The 20051-nt window shown below is 41.0% G+C and overlaps 1 protein-coding gene across 5 annotated transcripts in view; it reads left to right on the top strand.

The window, feature by feature from the left end:
• TLN2 (talin 2) overlaps nt 1-20051 on the top strand; it is a 138925-nt gene that overhangs the window by 104688 nt on the left and 14186 nt on the right. For all 5 annotated transcript variants that reach the window (XM_066196713.1, XM_066196708.1, XM_066196710.1 and 2 more), the window contains 14 exons: nt 97-198; nt 949-1119; nt 1731-1877; nt 2726-2827; nt 4162-4281; nt 5789-5935; nt 6679-6845; nt 7566-7749; nt 8381-8506; nt 8810-8926; nt 10893-11078; nt 14893-15000; nt 16686-16791; nt 18405-18529. In XM_066196713.1, the coding sequence (XP_066052810.1) occupies nt 97-198; nt 949-1119; nt 1731-1877; nt 2726-2827; nt 4162-4281; nt 5789-5935; nt 6679-6845; nt 7566-7749; nt 8381-8506; nt 8810-8926; nt 10893-11078; nt 14893-15000; nt 16686-16791; nt 18405-18529 (1908 nt within the window). The remainder of the gene's footprint in view (nt 1-96; nt 199-948; nt 1120-1730; nt 1878-2725; nt 2828-4161; nt 4282-5788; nt 5936-6678; nt 6846-7565; nt 7750-8380; nt 8507-8809; nt 8927-10892; nt 11079-14892; nt 15001-16685; nt 16792-18404; nt 18530-20051) is intronic.

The following is a 20051-nucleotide window of genomic DNA, read 5'->3' as shown; positions in this document are numbered from 1 at the left end:
TTTGAGGATGTTGGCTGGTCTGAGGGCGATTGTCAAGTGTGGCACAACTGGATAAGAGAACAGCTGTGATAGCAACTGACAATTTCTTTCCTTTAGGCTCTACAGGAGCAGCTGACATCAGTTGTACAGGAAATTGGCCACCTCATCGATCCCATAGCCACTGCAGCTCGGGGAGAGGCAGCTCAGCTGGGGCACAAGGTACTGTCCTGCCATGACAAAGGCATTTGAAATCCTGGACAGCTGAATGTTAGGGAAGACCCCAATTTCATAGCAGTTTCTCTTCCTGTGGGAGAGCAGAAGAACACATTTGTAAGGAGAAAATATATGGAATTTTCAAATACTTGGAGCCAAGACCAAATAAACCTTTTTATATTTTGGGCCAGAGAAAAGATACTCTTACGGACGATTTTGCTAGGGGCTTTGTGTAAATTTCTTCCTGTTATATGGAGTGTAAGCAGAGTCAAACTCATCAGATGTCTGTCCAAAAAAACAAATGTTGGAATGCACATACCAAAAGCATATTCAGCAAGGTTATTGCAAGATTCAGAAGTTTCTCACATAGCAAGTTCCCATCCTGTGATATATTCTTGAGAGTGAAAATTGTAGAGGCAACAAAGATTGAGAGGTTCCTCCCTCGCCCAGAGGAGATGCTTTTCAGGGATGCTCTTGGATGGCACGTGACTCCTGTGACAGTCTTGAACAGTTACATATAACCTCAAGTGACCATGTGCTTCTGGAGGAGGAGATCTGGCTTTGCAAAGGAGTTGGACAGTGAGGAGAGACACAATCCCTGGGGACATGGGAAATCCAAACCCAACGCTGTGCAGTGCAGAAGCACAGTGCTCCTTGAGCTGACCCACATCCCAGTGGTAAACAGGGAATGTGTTTTCTCAGTTTCACCTGAGAAGTGTGGTTAATGGCTCCCTGGGGTTGTTCTGGCTTTCCTAGGTAACACAGCTGGCAAGTTACTTCGAACCCCTTGTTTTAGCTGCAGTTGGTGTGGCATCCAAGACACTGAATCATCAGCAACAGATGACTGTGTTAGACCAGAGCAAGACTCTAGCAGAATCTGCCTTACAGATGCTGTATGCTGCCAAAGAAGGGGGAGGAAACCCCAAGGTAAGGTGGTTGTGTGGCATTAAGGGTGAGAGGAAGGCAAGTATGGCAGAAAACCCAACAGTTATCTCCTGTACAGTCAAGGGATATGTTTGCAGTCAAAGTGCCAGTGACAGCTCTCCTGATGTCTCCTGAGAGGGGAAACATTTCTCCAAGACAGGATCCCAGTCTTCTCACAGCATCCTCTCTGGGGACACAGAGTCAGGGCATGACAGCAGCTATCTAGGCTCTCATAGAGCAAGCAAATGGTTAAAATCCAGGGCTTGTCTGGTGCATGGCCTAATGGGATGGGGACGTTTGTCAGGAAAGAGCAGCAGCACACAACCGTTCATAACTCAGGTGTGATTGCACCTTACAGAGAGCTGTCATCTTTAGAGGACATTTAAAAAGACTGGGGCACCTGAGGCTGAAAGTGTTGTGTGCCATGGCCCTTTGGAGGAGTTAACAAGTTCTGTTCTGTCCACATTGCTGCAGTGTTTTACTTGTCATCTTTACGCAGAAGTGTTCTTTTCAGTGCCTTTACTGTTTTAATTTCTTACACTTCTGATTTACACATTGTTTTGCAGAGAGAACATCCTCTGACTATCTCGGTTTTCTCATTCTGTGTCCACCAGGCATCTCATACTCACGATGCCATCACTGAGGCTGCCCAGCTGATGAAGGAGGCTGTGGATGACATCATGGTCACTTTAAATGAAGCTGCAAGTGAAGTTGGCATGGTTGGAGGTATGGTAGACTCGATTGCAGAGGCAATGACCAAGGTGAGCATAAAAATTGACCCCTTTCTCACTTTGTGTTTGAAAGCTGATCCATATTGCAAGGCTTTGCACAAACTGGTGCTGATTCAGTGGTCAGTCATGAAATATCACAGGGAACCTGAAGATTATTTGATTTTGCATATTGTAAAATAAAACTGATGTGAGCCATGGTGCTCATGTTTACAATCTACGTGGTACCTGTCGGTGGAATTCCTACAAAATAGTTTGTTCAGTAATATTCTGGCATTTAACTATCATCTTAGGTCAAGTGACCTCTTATTTTTGCTTCCTTTTTTCCCCTTATGGTTCATGTTAGTCTCTTAAATGAACAGCAGGCCAGCCTTGAAGCAAGTTACTTTCAGAGAAGATGATGTCCAAGCCTGAAATGCTCTGCTGTGCTTCGTAATGCATTCTACTGAAGATGTATAGTTGCAAAGTGTACATGAGTTCAGTCCAAATATTTGGCTCTTCCTATCCTGACTTAAAAGATTGAAGACTTTTGCACATAAAGAAATCTTATCTTCTGGCATGAACATTTTGGTTTGTAGCTGTTGCACCTTCCTTTTTCTATTAGCTGAGAAGAGCAGATTGTTTGAGCTTGCATGAGCAGCAAACCTCATGCTCAAAAACTTTGCACTTTACATTCTCTGCATCTTCCATGCTCATAACCTGGGCTCAAGTATTTGCTGAGCTTTTTTGAACATCATGGTGCACTATTTTCACTTGCAAATCTTGAGAGAGAGGAGAGAGGAGATCATAGAATTGAATATATAATACAATTTTCCTATTGCCTGTAAAGTATGCTGTTTATTGTGACTTTTTAATGCTGTGTTTTTCCCTATGTCTTGCAGCTGGATGAAGGTACACCTCCAGATCCAAAAGGAACTTTTGTTGATTATCAGACCACTGTGGTGAAATATTCCAAAGCCATTGCTGTTACTGCACAGGAAATGGTAAGAAATTGCCTTTACAGGGTCCAAACTCCGCGTACATAAGGAACGTGGAAGTATTTACGCAGTGTTGAGAGACTCTTGATCATCAAATTTTCAATCACCTTATCTCTTTTGGGGCAATGGAGCAAAAGGAGCGATGATTTTGTCAATTTAACTCTTGCATCTTAGTAGTGTGATCATAGAGAGGTCCTCTACAGGAGGAGCACTGAATTGTATTGTGGCTCTTCTGCACAAAAGCTCCTTGTTTGGCTCATTTTTGAGGAGAAATAAAAGGAAAACCACATGCCTTTTCATCAGCCCATTTAACTGGACTGAAATGCCACCTTTTGTTTCAGTGACTTCAGGATATTCTTTCACAAAAATAGTTTAATGTAGCCAGTGAAATAACATCAGTGTTTTAAGAGGCCTATAATGCTTAATAAATGAATACAGATCAACATCCCACACTGTCCTTTTCTTTCATTTCTATGACTCACCTGGGTTCAAAAAAAGAAAAAAGTGACACCTGTTGAATTGAGATTTTTCTTGACTTGTGTTTCACAGTAATGCATAATGTGTTTTCCTTGGAACAGTACTGTGGTTGCTAATTTGTTGTTGAGAGATTTGAGGTGGCTGTTCATGAGTGCTACAGACAGGATTTTTCACAAATTGCTCTTGCAGTCAAGACAGGTCCATGATTCTGCTATCCATGACAGTAGAAATTTGTCTAAAACTAGTTTTGTCCCAGGGATGGACCTCCGTTGTTTTTACTTACATTAATTTTAGACAGAAGAACTATCTATCTCTGTTAAAAGGTAGGAATTTTCTAAAGAGAGATTCAGTTTTTTATACTGACATTCTACTGAGACATTCTGTGCCATCCTGCCTATTTCTTCTCCATCCTGTACCCTCATCTGAGATGTGTTTTGCATTGGTCCTCAGATTTTTTCCATTTCCATGCTTCCACATCTCAACTGAGACAGATGGGGATTAGCTTACTGTTGACAAAATAAGGTGGCTGTGACATACAAACCCCACTTTCCTTCCCAGTGTGAATAACTGTCCCTGGCTAAGGGCCCCTGTGTGTCAAAGAGTGAACTATTGGCTCTAACTGCTGCTCTTTGATTCCTCTATATGTGCAGCAACTGCCCAGTTGCCATGACTCTAATAAAGCATGTTTGCTTGAGTTTCCTCTGGAATTCTTGCTGGAGGACATGTCCATTCCATGGCAAGTGGATTACCCCATTTTATCAGTGTGGCCAAACAGATGAGTGTGCTTCTAATCTGGGGTGTATTAACAAGTTATTCTCATGCCTGTCAATTGTCTTTTTCTCTTGCCTGTGTTCTTTTTTCAGATGACTAAGTCGGTTACTAACCCGGAGGAGCTGGGAGGACTTGCGTCGCAAATGACCAATGACTATGGGCATTTGGCTCTCCAGGGCCGAATGGCTGCAGCTACGGCAGAACCAGAGGAGGTCTGCAGCTTATAGACCTCTTTACTCTCTGTACACGGTGGTGTTAACAAGGGTGTTCTTTTACTGTGAAGAACACAGTAAAGATGACAAGCCTTGTTATAAGAATTGCCCAATCAAAGAACAGAAACCCTTTGTCAAAACCTCTGTCTGACTTTAGAAAGAAACAGCTCGGCACAAAAGTGGATAATTCCATAGACCACAACAAAACCTCCTAAATTACTTGGGGCTTTCACTTACAGGCAACTTGCAAATACAAAGAAAACTTAAAACTTAACTTGTTACTATGTGGCTTTCCTTCAATCTTGCATGTTTTGACAAGTTACAAATATGTATATGCTTTTTTTATCTTGCCTGTAAGTGATTTTAAGTATAACTTCCTATCTTGAAAGTGGGATTCATGCAAGCAGTTGGAGCACGAGTATCTTTTGCTGAAGGACATCCTTCATAGCTCAGAGGTGGAAGGTGATGTGGGAGAAGCATCTTACTTATCTCGTGCTAAGTGAGGAGGACAGGCTGTTCACCTCAGTTGCATTAACCTGTTGCAGGAGTTTCTGCATCTTCTCTGAGCACAACTGTACAGCCCTTTAATCCCTCTCTTCCTACTGGAGCATAGACAAACTTTGTCAAGATGGGGTAAGAGGGTGTCGCACCTTCTCCAGATGTATCGGATTATCTACATAAGAGTTTTTAACTTTGTGCTTTACACATCCTGCTGATACATTGAAATGTTTTGTGCTCAGTGGCTACTGGAGCAATGTATTGCATTTGGCTCGATATTGTTAAGTTGAATTACCATTTCTGCATGTTACTTTCTGCCTGAGGTTAAAATAATTCCATTTGTGATACTAATGGCTGTGATTCCTGCTCATGGATTAATCTCAAATCACACCAGAATGACGGCATACATGCAGGGACTACAACTATCACGTTTCAAAACAGGGTTCACACATTTTAGGATGTAGGATTATTAATAAATTGGAAGTGGTAATAGCAGGATTTTCCCCATTTCAGTGCTCCACATGGACGTGGTTGATTCTGGAGAGTGAAGACTGTGCGGGGTTCAAAACCAAGCAAAGAGAATTGCATACTGACATACTTTTTGACCTGGTTTCAGCAATGTGCAGGACTGTGTGCTTTTTACCTGTTGCATGTACCTTGAGTACAGCTCATGCTGACAGGGCGGTTGTGGATGATGAAGTAGCATTGTTTAAATGTGAAATTGTTATGTCCGTTTGACTCAGGTGCCTGTCTTACCCCTTCTCTTTCCCGGGCTCTGGGTCATTCCTGCCCTGTTTGATCAGGGAGCCTTTTAGAGGGTTGTGCTTCATGTGTAGATGGAATTACAGCTGTGCTTTTTTTCTGATCTTTCCAGAGGATATAGTGGTGGGCAGAATATTGGTATTCACCAGAGACCGTGTTTCCATGTCTGTTGACACAGTGTATTAGCATGACTATTTATTTGCTTTATTCTTTCCTCCTTTCTCCCTGTGCCTTCTTTACCATGTAGATCGGGTTCCAGATCAGGACTCGGGTGCAGGAACTTGGCCATGGGTGTATCTTTCTTGTGCAAAAAGCTGGAGCTCTCCAGATTTGCCCTACAGACAGCTACACCAAAAGGGAGTTGATAGAATGTGCTCGTGCTGTCACAGAAAAGGTAAGACAGCTTTCCTTGTTACCCCATGGTGTTTGTCTACCAAGCTTCCACTGAGAGTAAACCAGTCAAACCGGATTCAGGAAACTGTTTCTTTCAACTTTGCTTAGTAGTAGAGTACAGCCTGAATTTCCCAAAGTTCTTCCTTTTCCTTTAAGCGTTCGGTGTTCATGTGCTGGATTAGCCCATGATTAGTCCTTCCTCAGGCCTTGCAATAAAACTTCAACCTCCTGTCAGAGGGAGATTGGTCCAAAACAATATCCTAAGATGTGAGATGGCTCTTGTGCCTTAGGAGGTGCTCCCTGGCCACAGTTACTGTGAGGTTGGTCAGTGACATGGTTTCGTGTAGCAACATCCTCCTTTTCGGACAGGGCCAAAGCAACTGCCTAGAACTGCATCTTCAACCTCTGTGAGGCTTCTTGTTCTTTGGAAACATCTCCTTCAAATAAATGGCCTGGCTAGTTTTGTTGAACCTTTTTGATGGCATCTCTCTCCTTTTGTTGGACATGAACATTGAGAGTTGGTGCCAGCGGTTTTCAGATTTCACCAAACACCGTTGTTTCAGCCTGTGTTAATGTGCCCTCAGCTGTACCAGTTTCATGACGTATCCTAGAAGCAGGGACAATTCCAAGTTTAGGCAGGGGTAGACAGTACCTTGTAAGTAAAGTTAAAGCTGATAGAGTAGTAATGATTCACAGGACCAAGTTTCTTTCGATGACCACCTCGTTGCTTTGTGTTGTTTCTAGGTCTCCTTGGTTTTATCTGCCCTCCAGGCAGGGAACAAAGGCACACAAGCCTGTATTACTGCAGCCAGTGCTGTGTCTGGGATAATTGCAGATCTGGACACCACTATCATGTTTGCTACTGCTGGAACCCTTAATGCTGAGAACAATGAATCATTTGCAGATCACAGGTCAGTGTTACCGAAAAGGATGGAAGAGTGAATGCCCAGGGGAGCAGTGGAACTGGCAGAAGAGACTGGGATGTAGAGATAAATTTTTACCTTTTTGGATTCCTGTGGATGAAATTGAATGAGGCAGGGGAGTGAGAAGAGAAATAGGAAACCTGGGACTTGACTTGTTTGTGAACTGCATACTCAAAATGATTTCTTCTTTTACTCAGATGTTACTTTGGATTTGTTGTCCTGACATGTCAAAACACAGATACGGGTGGGATGGGGTGGGGACCCCTGACCACAACACACTCTCTGTTTCTGTTGCCATTCTTCCTTCTAACTTCCTCATTCATGATTACTTTAGTTTTTCTTACAATGTGCTGATTTAATATGGATGTTCAACACCTGGTACTTTTCTCACAGCATGGCCAGATTTTCTTTTAGTATTCTAATACAATGCTCTCTGATGCTACTGCGCAATCTATTTCTTTTCAAGCTGGCCTCATTTTATTACACTGCCCTGCATTTGCCTCAGATGCTCTGCTGCTGTTTTAATAGTTGGTTTGCATTTTTTTAAAGTTAAACCCTTGACCTGTGTTGTGTTATGTTATGAATGGACACTGATATGATGATTTAGATCAGCTCTTTTGTGTAGCTGTAAGTCACCATAACACTGGAAAACACATTTTTCCCTTCTCCTTTTCCACTCCTTCCCTGCTTCCTCTTCTTTTGCTACAGGGAAAATATCCTGAAGACAGCAAAAGCTTTAGTTGAAGACACAAAATTGTTGGTTTCTGGCGCTGCCTCAAGTCAGGACAAACTGGCCCAAGCAGCTCAGTCATCAGCTAACACCATCACCCAACTTGCTGAGGTAGTAAAATTGGGAGCAGCTAGCTTGGGATCTGATGATCCTGAAACACAGGTGAGATGTCTTAAAATTTTCTGATACTCCTACAGAAAACAGTTTTCATTTGGTAGAACTTTGTGTGACTTATGTTTTTAAGCAACACAATATGGTTCATCTCCTCTGGGAGTTTTCTGGGTTTACTCAGATATCACTTGTTTAGAATACAGTCAAGAGGCTCAAGCACTGAATGGAACTTGTCAGGCCTTTGTGTAACCCTTCTGCTTTTATTTCACTGCTGTGTTCCAGCTGGGATGCTTCTGGCAGAGTATTTGGCTCATTTTTACTAATTTTTGATTTGAACTCTGGCTCATTCCATTTTTGTTCTGAAGAGCTTGCAGCTTGTTAAAGCTGCTTATCCAGCTTATGTCTGGTCTGTACTCTATTATTTGTGTAGACTGACAAACTCTTGCCATTCTCCAGCTATATCTGTCTTGTTTTTCAATCAACTCTACAACTTTTCTGTGAGGATTATTCCTTATATTTCTTCAGTTGTTTGTTTGGTTCTCAGTGAAATGGAGGCAGGCAGGCATATTGCAGATGTTTGAAAAAACACAGAGTTTTTTTTTTTTTAGCTGTGTTTTAAAAATCACACCCTCACGCGATCCCCTTTATTGCCTGAGCTTTATAGATATTTTTTGTTTCATAGGTTGTTCTGATCAATGCTATCAAGGATGTTGCAAAGGCCCTTTCTGATCTCATTGGTGCTACCAAAGGAGCTGCCAGCAAACCAGCAGATGATCCATCCATGTACCAGCTGAAAGGTGCTGCCAAGGTAAAACCTTATTCTTAAATTTTATTTCAAAGTGTTTGTGCAGTCACATTTGATAAACATGTGGAACTTTGACTTCAGCAATTTCTGATTGCCTCATTTCTTTATTTGTTTAATTATCATGGTATCATGGCCAACACAAGAGTTGGTATTTAGTCCTGTAACAAGTAAAATTCATGGAGTCTCTTAGGTCCTATTAGAAATAACAATGCTTCCCACCCTAATTTGCCTTGCTTCATACCCTGCCACCTCTGAAAACAGGAGGAAGGATTCACATGTTATCGTCTTCACTTCTCTCTTCTTTAGGTGATGGTAACAAATGTCACATCTCTCTTGAAGACTGTTAAAGCAGTAGAAGATGAAGCTACTCGAGGGACAAGAGCCCTCGAGGCTACAATTGAGTACATCAAACAGGAGCTCACGGTACAGAACTAAACAGTTGTAGTGGCTTTTGCAAGTATGTCCTTACACAAAGTTGGCAGCAACTGCTTCCTTTTCCTTTAGACCTTAAGCTTTCAGTACAGATATTATTTTCTGATCTGATGCTGTTCACTTTTTTTTGATCCTGGCTTTGGTAGTGTCTCCTCAGCATCACTCTCATACTGTGTCTGCAGTTTAAACTTATTTCTATTTTTTCCCTTATAATGAAATGATTCTGCCTGTGATACATGGCCTACTACTGGATATTCTGTGTAAGCAGGAATTAATGATAGTGTGGAATTCTCTCCCAGATTAGGTGTTACACCATGATAGTTGTTTTCCTTCCTCTTTAAGACATAAAAAGTATAGTTAGGGTGTTTTTTTTTTTACTAGCATAGAAGTAAGTGACATAAATTAATACCATGTTTGTGAAGAAGTTAAATTTTTCCTTCCTTTATTTTCAGTCCATTTTTGTAAAAAGAACCGTGTAGACACAGTCTTCACCAGGAAATGCTTTGTTATATAGGCTGTGGATTAGCAATTCTTACACCATAACTGCACTGTGGCACCATTTTGTCTTGTGAAATGCTCTCCAGCAAACATTCAGTTTTCACTGTGTGAGCAAAGCTGTTGTAGTGAGGAAGTTTATTTAAAATTATTTTCTTTTAAAATATCTGTTTATAGTCATTGGGAATACATGTGGCAATCATAAAACCTTCTGATCTGGTACCTGATCGGGCACGTTCTGTACAATATCTCACAAGTTACTGCCATGTATCCTCATGAAGGCCTGGCTGTTACATCACATCCTGAAATTCTGAGCTAAAACCTGTTCAGATCTGTCGCTGGAGGATTATGCATTAGCACATTCTCAGTTTGGTATCTGTCTGAAATGTTCCTCTTGCTTTTGTCAGCATTGCTAAGGTATGAACCTGTGGTTGTGGTGGTGTCATCTCAGAGCTTGGCACACAGGTACTCAAGAAAACGTGTCAGGCTTGATCTGGAATTCCAGGGGCTGACTCTAAGCAACATTGAGGGATGTCTTTTATATGTCTAGTTATACGTCTTCACACGTATAACTAGAATTCATTTTTTAACATCACTCCTGTTTCTGGAGACAGGAAGTGAAAAACTGATTAACTAGGAGCACGGGATTTTTGTCCAGACATTTGCATTCTGAAACCACTGGCCTGCTTAGGTTGCACTGTGTGTGGTCAAGAAACCTCCTGATTAACTGTGCACTCCAAATTGCCCCTGCACAGTAAAAGAATGGCAAGCAAATACAGACAAAAGCTCAGGAAAAGAAAATATGTGATCAAAGTAAGGTTGCGCAGTTCTTGTTACCTACATCTTCCCACAGTTCCTGTATTCCAGAATTCATGTACTGTCAGGTAATTTGAACTATTTTCACATGATTCACCCTGCAAAATTATCTTTAGGTTTCTAAGGGAGACTAAATATAGCCTAAGAGACAACGCTCCATTTCTGCTTTTTTAAGACCTATTTGAATATTTTAGTAGTGATGTTCTCAGTCTCTCCTGCTCTGTGCTATCAACAAGGAAGGGTTGGTAGGGTCCAGCCTTTGCAAGGGAAGGATCTCCTCATGTCAGCAGACCAGCCTAAACAGCAGTCAGGATGAGAAAAGAATGCAATGAAAGGAACAGTAATTCTTTTCATCTGGTAAGGCTCTGAACAGCTGCCTGTAACTGTCATGTGGGGAGTTAAATGCAGATGAGATGGATGGGTTAACCCTTTTTATTGTCACCTTCCCTCAGCTTATTGTTTCTCTCTGGTGTCTGTAGGTGAGCAGGCTTATCAGATCCAGGTCCATGACAAGCAGGAATGATACCCAAGTACTCCAGATATGTTTCTAATTTCCTGCTGTTGGAAGGCTGCTTCCGTTTGCTGTCTCTTTCTCTTCTGTTTTGACTGGACTGGTACCAGACTTTCCTTCTGCTTTCACTTTTAGGTGTTTCAGTCGAGCGAGGTTCCAGAAAAGACATCATCACCTGAAGAATCTATCCGGATGACAAAAGGAATCACCATGGCAACTGCCAAAGCTGTTGCAGCTGGGAACTCGTGCAGGCAGGAGGATGTGATTGCCACAGCAAATCTGAGCCGCAAAGCAGTAGCTGACATGCTAACAGCTTGTAAGGTAAAGATTTCCTTCCTTGCCTAAGATTGATCTTTTGGTGTTTGTGTGCCTCTAAATCCATAGAACATCATGTATTTTGTTCAGTTTTCTGCTTTTCATATGAGAAAGTTAATGGATGAGGTAATTTTAAGGGAACCTCTCTCAGAAAGATTTTTTTTTTTGTGCCATGGACACAAAAAAAGCCTCAGCACTAATTTTTACTGTTTTCTTTTTGTAAAAATGAGGATTTCTATTTGAGCTGAAATTTCCTGGTTTCCAGTCAGAAGACAAACAATCTGTGCGAGTTGTAGAATATTCAAATATTCCTGTGGTCACAAATATAATTTCAGTGTTCCTAGAACAGTGAAAGAAATCACTCTGATCTATCCTTAGTTGTTTTTTTCCCCCTGGCTACATCTGTTGGTTTGCTCAATTTCTTTTGTGCTTCTCAAAAATGTATGCAATTTTTATTGCAAAATTTTTATTAAAATAACTGTAGCCCTATAAAAATCGTGTAGCTCTATTTTCTACACTGTATGCTCCATAAATGACTGTTAAACCATTTGGCTTTGTTCTGATGATAAAAAAAATCTAGGCATAAATGATTAAAAAATGGGATTATGAGGATCTCATTCCTTTTGATTTTCAGTAGTGACTGTAGTAGTAAACTGCCTTTGCCTGTAAATCATAGTTATTTATTTTTGTCTTTCCATGTATGGAAGGTGACAGTGGAATAATGGTGCTCTCTGTGTGGTGTCTGATTTTCAGTATTTGGTCAAATCCTAACTGCCTACATCAGTCCCACTTTGATTTTTAGCCTAATACTGCCCAAACACAAGGGTTATGTTTCTTTTTAATATGATCCTCTTTCAAAAGTGCAAGTTCTAATTTAGAACTGTATTTATACAAAATCATTGAATGAAACTTTTTATATTGACTTAGTTTTGTAGCAGGTTTTTTAGTGTCTAACAATTCTTGACCACTTTGCATGCTTCAGATTTTGATTTGCCTTTCCAAACAGGCAGCAGATTCTCAGGAACAGAATCCTCTGGTTTTAGTAACATCATAAAACACTTTCATGCATGCACAGCCCAGTACATACTATTGAACATCTATTTATGAACTTTCCTTTTTTTATGTTTACATTTGTTCCCAGTTAATTTAATGATTTCGAGTGGTTTGTGCATTGTAAGTGGCTGACAGGATGAAACTTCCTGCAAGTGGAACAGTGAAGGTCTGGGATGCTGGAAAAGCCTTTGTGATCTCCCAGGGAATTGCTTTCACAAAGAAAGGAGCCTTCAAAAGGAAAAGGGGCTGGAAATCATTTTACTTGTAATGATACAGTGCCAAGGCCTAAGATCTAGTCTACTTTCTTAAGACCAAGAGTGTTTATTGGATAAACAGGAATAAAAGTCTCAAAGAGAACCAATTTTATGCATTATCTAAAATGTATGAGAAAATAGCTGTATCATTTAACAAAGATTTTAAATACACAGTTTCAACCAGACTTGATTAAGAAAATCTTGTTTCTACAAATTTTGCTCAGAGTCTTAGAAATCTTATGCCGTTAATCCTACAAATCGATTGCTGGACATGGCATTTCCATGATAAACCACATTCCTTGAATTTTAGGGATAGGAACCAGCAGTGTTAGCCCTACTATCCTGTAAAAGCTGTGTGATGCAATCTGACTTGGGTTTTGTGCTCTTTGACAAACACGGGAGGGATTTTATAGTGATATTAAGCTACTCTGTAGAATTAGCACTGATAAATTATCAGATTTTTATGTTCTTTGGGCCAAGACACAAGTGCATGTGTATGATCTGTGGCAGAAGTGTACAGAACAGCTCTGACTTCCCCAGTGTCAGGAATTTGAATGGAAGTTCTATTTAATTGCCTGTTGCCTAAGGCAAGTAGTTAGAGTTAGAATTAACAGTTATATAGATGCCTGTGCTTGGTCTGCTGTAGATGAATTTACAGTGCTCATTACTAATTCAGTTCTTACAAGCAGATGCTATTTCAAAAGACAATAAGGATGCTTATTGTGGGATGTACTGAGACAATTCTCATTAAAGTCAGTGGAAATGCTGTAATTACATTTATTGAATGTTAGAGCAGGCCCTAAGATAACAATTTCTTTTTATGATGTATTTATATAAAATAATGCAGTAATTAACCTGTGCATAGTATCACTCTTTGTAGTGATTGCTGTTGGAAAGGAAACAGATATGAAAGCCTATCAAACCTTTAGGAAGCAATGGAAGCAAGCAATCACTTAGATCATTCCATAGGCAGTAGATTGAGGGAAACAACTTCTCACCTTTTCTCAGCACTGGTTGTGCTGCTGCTGGTGGCACTGGAGGCAGCTAAGCAGAGCCTGGGCTGGAGCACAGGAGAGACAGCCAAGCTGTGGTTCAGCCAGGGAACTGACACCTCTGGGGAAAGCTCACAGCAGCTCCTCAAACTCACCTTCCTCCACACACCTCCACACCTCCAGCTGTGCTGACAGGGTAGGAGTTGGACCAGAGGCAGGTAGTGCTGGCTGCCTTACTGCTGGGAAAGCATGTGGAGAGAAAATGAGGGCTGATAGTGAAGGAAGCCTCAGCATGAGGAAACAAATGTGTATTCTGGTTCTTCAGATACATTTCAGTTTGAGATGTTTGGGCAGACCTTCTGCCCAAGGCTGGAAGAGAAGACATTTCTGTTGCACGTCCCCAATGGTGTAGTGAGATGTGTGTTTGGATGTTTCTGGGTTATGAAAATGATTTCCTAAAAGAACTCCTGGCTGCTGTGAAGTATATGGAATTTATACTGAACCTTAAAAATGCTCTCAAAATACTCTTGACCGGTCTTGGCTATGTATGTGAAACGTAGAAGGAACTTTATATTTCGCTCCTATAGATGCTTGCTCTAATTCCCTGTGTTACAGTAATGTTTAAGTGCAGAAGAGACATTTTAGGGTGCTTTACAATCTATGCAAAAGAAACATTTGGGGGCCCTTTGCCCTATTTGAAAATTAAAAAAAAGAAAAACCCCACAACTGTTCTGAACTTTTTGGGCTTTGGCAGCTCATTTGAAATATGCTGAAGATGAGGAAAATCAGAAATCAGTCCTGTTCCTCCCATCTCCCTTCCCCTCATGCAGGGTGTTGGTGGGACGAGAAGGGGCCGTTTCCGTGCTCTGCTCATCCCGAGCTTCCCTGCAGAGGGAGCCCAGAGACCAGCGCCGGCCCTGGCTCGGGATGTTGCGGGTTGCAGGAAGGGCCGAAAATAAACGAGCCGTGAGCTAATCCCCCATCCCAACGGGAGAGGAGAGGCTGCAGGAGTGGAAGGAGCTGTTCTGGGAGAGGAAATGCGATGCATTTTGGGAGCTTTCACTTGGCAACAAGTGGTGCTTCTGCTCAATAAAAAAGTTCCCTAGAAGTTTACTGTAGAATGTACAAGGCTTTGAAGAGGCTGCAGGTTTCACTTTTTATTAAAAATAAAATGGTTGAATTAGTGGGCGTATGTCAGATGCCAGACATTACACTTAGTGGAAATCCTTACAAAGGCCTGACTCTGCTGCAACTTCTCTGTGTTTAAACAGAAGGTTCCAGCACTGCTACTGCTGTGTTAAATCTCTCTGTCAAGCTAACACCATTAATGAGCCTTTACAGAACTGGAGCTCTGCTGCTCTTCCAGCACCATTTGCTTACAACAGAAATGGCTGGCCCTTAAGCTCAAATGTCATTTGCACACTATAAAAAAATCTCTTCCCTTTTCTTTCCCCCATTTCTCTGTGTTGATCTTCTCTTGTGGGAGCTGTTTTGGATACTAATGTTGTTTTGCCTCCTCAGCAAGCATCATATCACCCAGATGTGAGTGAAGAAGTTCGGGAGAGAGCCCTGCGCTTTGGAACTGAATGTACCCTGGGATACCTGGAACTCTTGGAGCACGTTCTCCTGGTAAGGAGTCATCTGCATGCATGTACTGGGTTGCTTCCAAGGAGAGTAATCTCCCTGCCCTCTTTCTATAGTGACTGCTAATGACACATTTTTATCAGCTTGTCACAAGATTATAAAGTTTTGTTGTTAGAGCAAGTTAAAGGAACCTCAATATTTGAGCTCAAACTGGGAGACAGAAGGAATATTGGAGTACTTAAATGGAGCTGCATTCTGGGTCAGATCTGGAGGCAATACAGATCTGAACCTAAAAAACATCCTTGACAAAGAAATTAAAATAAGACATTTCCATATTCTTTTAAGCCCAGAGTAAATAGCAGACATACTAGGCATGAGCCTGTCCCTCAGGTTGAAGAGGTTACATAATCTTTATGAAGGCACTGTTACATGCCTCTCACAGCCACACCTATTCCAAGCCATCCCAGAATCCCCAGCCAGCAGTGCCTCACAAAGAACTCTCCAATGCATCAGACATGGCATCCCCAAAGCTCTGCATAAAACTCCTGCGCTCAAATCCAAACTCATGAATCCTGCTGTCAGTGGGCTCTGCTTGACCATACATAATTATCACATAATATATCAGTTATCCCATAATATTTGTTCTTCTGTAGGAAGCAATAAAATGTGTTTGAACTAACATTTATGAGATACTGGAGAAGACTTAAATCAGCAATCAGCTTCATGGATGAGCAGTGGTTTCTTTTAGGTGGCTCTCACCTGACATTAAAGTCTCTGAAACTGAAATTTGCAGCCACTAACTGCCGATTAGCAAACCCAAATCAGTTTTTCTGCTGAGAACAGATCATATGTAATTATTTGCATCAACTCACTGAAATATATATATAAAATAAAAGTACAGTCACAGTTGTGCTTGCCACTAGCAGGTAAAATAGTTTAAGAAAGTTGGAACTTACTAATGGAATTCTTAGAGCTGTACTGCAGTAAATGATTTAGCATTAGATGTCTGATCCATTTTTAATTTACAGGACTGTGGGGAATTTTTCAGTTTTGACCCCTAGAACACTGGAAGTATGTTTCAAACTAAGAGCCTGAACAGACCAAAGACTTGAATCAATTTTTGCTCATTTTATTTCTCTCTCTCTGCATAAGTCAAGAGGCTTAAGGTAAGAAAGGCATGTTCCATTTTGCTGAAGTAACAGGCCTATCTTACCTTAAGCCTCTTTACGGTCAGTGCCCTAAAGCTATGAGCAAGTTCTGCCCCCTTGTACCACCCCCTGCCCCTTCCCCAGTGCTGGCTGCCTTAGCAAACTTTAGTGGTTTAGACCCCCTAGGTCTGCAATCTCATTTAATTTATAACCTACAGAAATGCTAGATCATGTGGGATTAGGAATCTCTAATTGGTCCGTCTGGCACCCTGTGATACAGTTGTTACTAAGTTCAGTTATACCTTCAGTGTTCAGGCTTGGGATGCTTACAGGGGTGCCAAGGGGTATTCAACAGCCATATTTCAACAACATTGTCAGTTCCTGTAGCTGTGCAAGGCAATACCACTTTCCTGGTGTGCATCCAACATTGTAGTGTCAGCCTCTGCTCCTCATGCTTCACTGACAGTTACAGCTCTCTCACTGGGCTCTCAATTGCTATACAAAATAAATCTTTCACTAGAGTGCCTCAGGAATCTTCCAGCATTCTGGAATCCTTACCTAACGTGCATTCTCTTTCTCTAGATTCTTCAAAAAGCAACTCCAGAGCTAAAGCATCAGCTGGCCTCTTTCTCCAAGCGGGTTGCAGGTGCTGTCACAGAGCTCATCCAATCAGCAGAAGCAATGAAGGGTGAGTTGGGAAGCCAGACTACCAGTGTGGTGTGCTCATTACTCCCGAGAGGATAATCTGATATTCTCTCTAATATTCACTGCTGGCTCTTCTCAGTTATTTCCTGCTGTTACCAGTACATGATCCTTGGAAATTAAGCTGAGCTATAAGCAGTTTTCATATATGGGAATCCATTTTTCCTTTCCTCATTTTAATATAGTTACTCTTTTTCATAGAACAGTGATCTACATTATGATATTTCCCTGTTCAAGTAGTTTCATTGAATTCTTCAGCTTTTTCTGCCTTCTCTTTTATATTTCAAAATTTTGGTTTCTGTTTGCTAAAAAGGCAAGCCAGTATCAGACTTCTTCTATTCCCTAAATGCTTTTGAAAAATCTTCATATTATTCTGCTTTGGACACATTTATTAATTTCTGGCAATTTTTGCATTTTATTCATTAGAATAAAATATTCATTAAAAACCACTTTTGTTTCTTTTTTCACTTGCTGCCTGTAGAGGATGTCTTCATCCACTTCAGAAGCTTTTTTTGTGGGAAGTAAAATGTTTTTTAACCATTCACAAATTTCTTTCCTCATTTTCATTTATAGGTACACAATAAAATTGTCTCGTAACAAATTTAACATGTAAATATTTTAACCTTTAGGAAATGCCTTTTTTTGAAGAGGAACTGCTACATTTTACAAATTTAGGGTTGACTATATTTATACTTGCTGCCTTCTTCCCCCCCCCCCCCGTTTATCTGCCAGTATTAGGGTTTAGTGTAGAATGTCTTCATCCTGTACAGCATTTGAGCTGAGGAATGGTTTTGAGACTATGCCCTTAGAGGTTATGAACTTCTTCTGGCTGTTTCATTGTTTCCCTCAATTCAGAAAATAGATGCTTTCTGAATCTTGTAATTCAGAGAATGGTGTTAGGAAATCAAAAATAACAATGCACTGACATCTTCCAAAAATCTGAAACCACTTCCAGCCAAGTATTCATTTTGTGGATCTACAAAATTCTTTGAGAAAAGAGAAATGCCAAAAAATCAACAGCAAAAAAGAAGCTGTCCCGCAGATGCCCTTCAGACACAGAAACTGCTTTGGCCTTTTCTACATCACTGCTAGACGCACACTGCCCAAAGTGTGCTTCCTTCAGTCAGTGCTAACTTCATCCCCAACCACTGCCAGCAAACAGACTGCCAGGTCTGTGCTGGGGGTGACTGTGTTTGCTGTAGCCTGATTTCTCTACCATTATGTATGACTTCTCAATGTACCCTATGGCTTGGTCAAGTTAGGAACCATCTGAGTAAGACCTCTGATAAACACAAGTTGAGTGACAGCTGGTTTTGTTCCCAGTATGGACAGTATCCCTTTTTGAAGCTTATTTGCTTACATAATTATTTAATAAGTTACTTTCATGAGAGAAGAATCCTGCTAAATACTTCCTTCCCCTCTGCTTTACAGTTTTTTCTGTGATATAAACCACTGGTTTCGTGCCATTATGGCACTAAAATCAGCTTTCTGCGATGTACATTCTGTATTGGACACTTGAGGCGTGACTGCAGTTCCCCCTGTTTGAGTGGCAGCTCACAGTGACACTGAAGTTACTGTGTCCGTCTCCATTAATTTCAGGGACAGAGTGGGTGGATCCAGAAGACCCAACAGTTATTGCAGAGACAGAGCTCTTAGGGGCTGCAGCATCAATTGAGGCTGCAGCAAAGAAGTTAGAGCAGCTGAAACCAAGAGCCAAACCCAAGGTGAGTGTCCACCCCCATTGTTTGTTTGAGGTTAACAAGGCAGAGGATGCATGTTGCCCATAGTTTGGTGTGTACTTTGCTACTGATCATGATCATGGTGTAAACAATCAAACCTTGCATGAGTCTCAGTGCCACAAAACGCAGCTCTGGATGGCATGTACCCCTGAGGGTAGAGGGTAAAAAGGTGCTTTTCAGGGAGTGAGTCAAGCACCAGCCATAAGCAAGAAAAAAAACAGCATTTTATGTCATTCTTAGAGAGTAGCTGTTTCAATATAGAATCAGATACGTTGTATGATCATTTCTATGTCATTTTCCTAAAGGAAATTGAATTGCACTTGATCATATCAAGTATGTTGCATGCTGCCAGGTCATTTCAAATGTGTCTATGAAGATATAAAATTAAGCCAACTATTTTCACGTGCAGTATAGAGGCATTTTATGAAACTGGTGGATTCCAGAGAATTGCTACCTTTTGCCTGGTGTTAACAGGCAGGTTTTAGTTGAAATTACAATGTTGCATCTCTTTAAAATGAAAAACATGTTTTGGCTGTGTAATTGACTTCAGGATAGGACTATGTATCTATTTTCCTCTTTATGCTGCTTTGTAGGTGCAAAACTGTTTTCACAGTAAAGCTAATGAGAAGTCTTTCTAAAAAGCAGAGCCTCAAGACCATTCAGTGTTGGATGATTGTATTGGTGCAGGGTAGTATTTCATTGTGTAGAAGCATCAGATGAAATAGTTCTTGGAAGCTTCAGCCTTTGAGGACTTCCCACCCCCCCCTCCCTGCTTAGTATATAAGAATAAATTAGTTCATGAAAAAGAAATGCTCTTTGTCTGCATTTTTTAACAAGTACATCCATTTTGTTTATAAAGAAAAATGGTCCTTTATAATGAGATTCCACAGGCTGAGTCTGAGGAGTGGAAAAGTCCTCCATCACCTTTTCTATACAATCACTGCAAAATAGCACATGTGTTGCCTGGTAACCATGGAGCTGTTTCCTTCCAACATCTAAGCCCCTCCAGGGTCATTGTAATTTCCCAGTGAATACAGTTCTCACACCTGCTCATCATTTAACATGTTAATTTCAGTATCCAGTCTGCTTGTGACTTATTGGTTTGTTTGTGGTTTTCTGAAACTAAAATTCATATCCAGCTGTTTGTTTGATTTGGCATTTCAGGGGCCTTTGCATCCTTTTCAGATGTTTAATCTCTTTCACAATAGGGATTATAATCCACATCAACATACTAGGAAGATCACAGAGTGGCTCAAATAGCACTTTTTCTGCTGCAGACTTGTAGCTTGTATCCTCCCAGAGCAGGATTTCCTGTGGTGAACAGGCTCTGTCTTTCTAATGCCCATCTTTGACAACGTACAGAGTGTTGCAGTAGGAATACTTAGACTCGGTAAGGGTTGCTTTGTCTTGTGCTCAGTCTATGAAATGCAGGAATAGGAGTTATTTTCTACAATGGAACAGACTATCTAGACAATATCCTGCTTTGGTTAACAGCAATCATCATCAA

The sequence above is a fragment of the Chamaea fasciata genome, unplaced genomic scaffold (genome assembly GCF_029207755.1).
Source record: "Chamaea fasciata isolate MVZ Bird 193981 ecotype frontalis unplaced genomic scaffold, bChaFas1.0.hap1 SCAF_14, whole genome shotgun sequence".
Classification (NCBI taxonomy): domain Eukaryota; kingdom Metazoa; phylum Chordata; class Aves; order Passeriformes; family Sylviidae; genus Chamaea; species Chamaea fasciata.
Note: the sequence above shows the minus strand (reverse complement) of the source record. Positions and strands in the feature narration are given on the sequence as shown.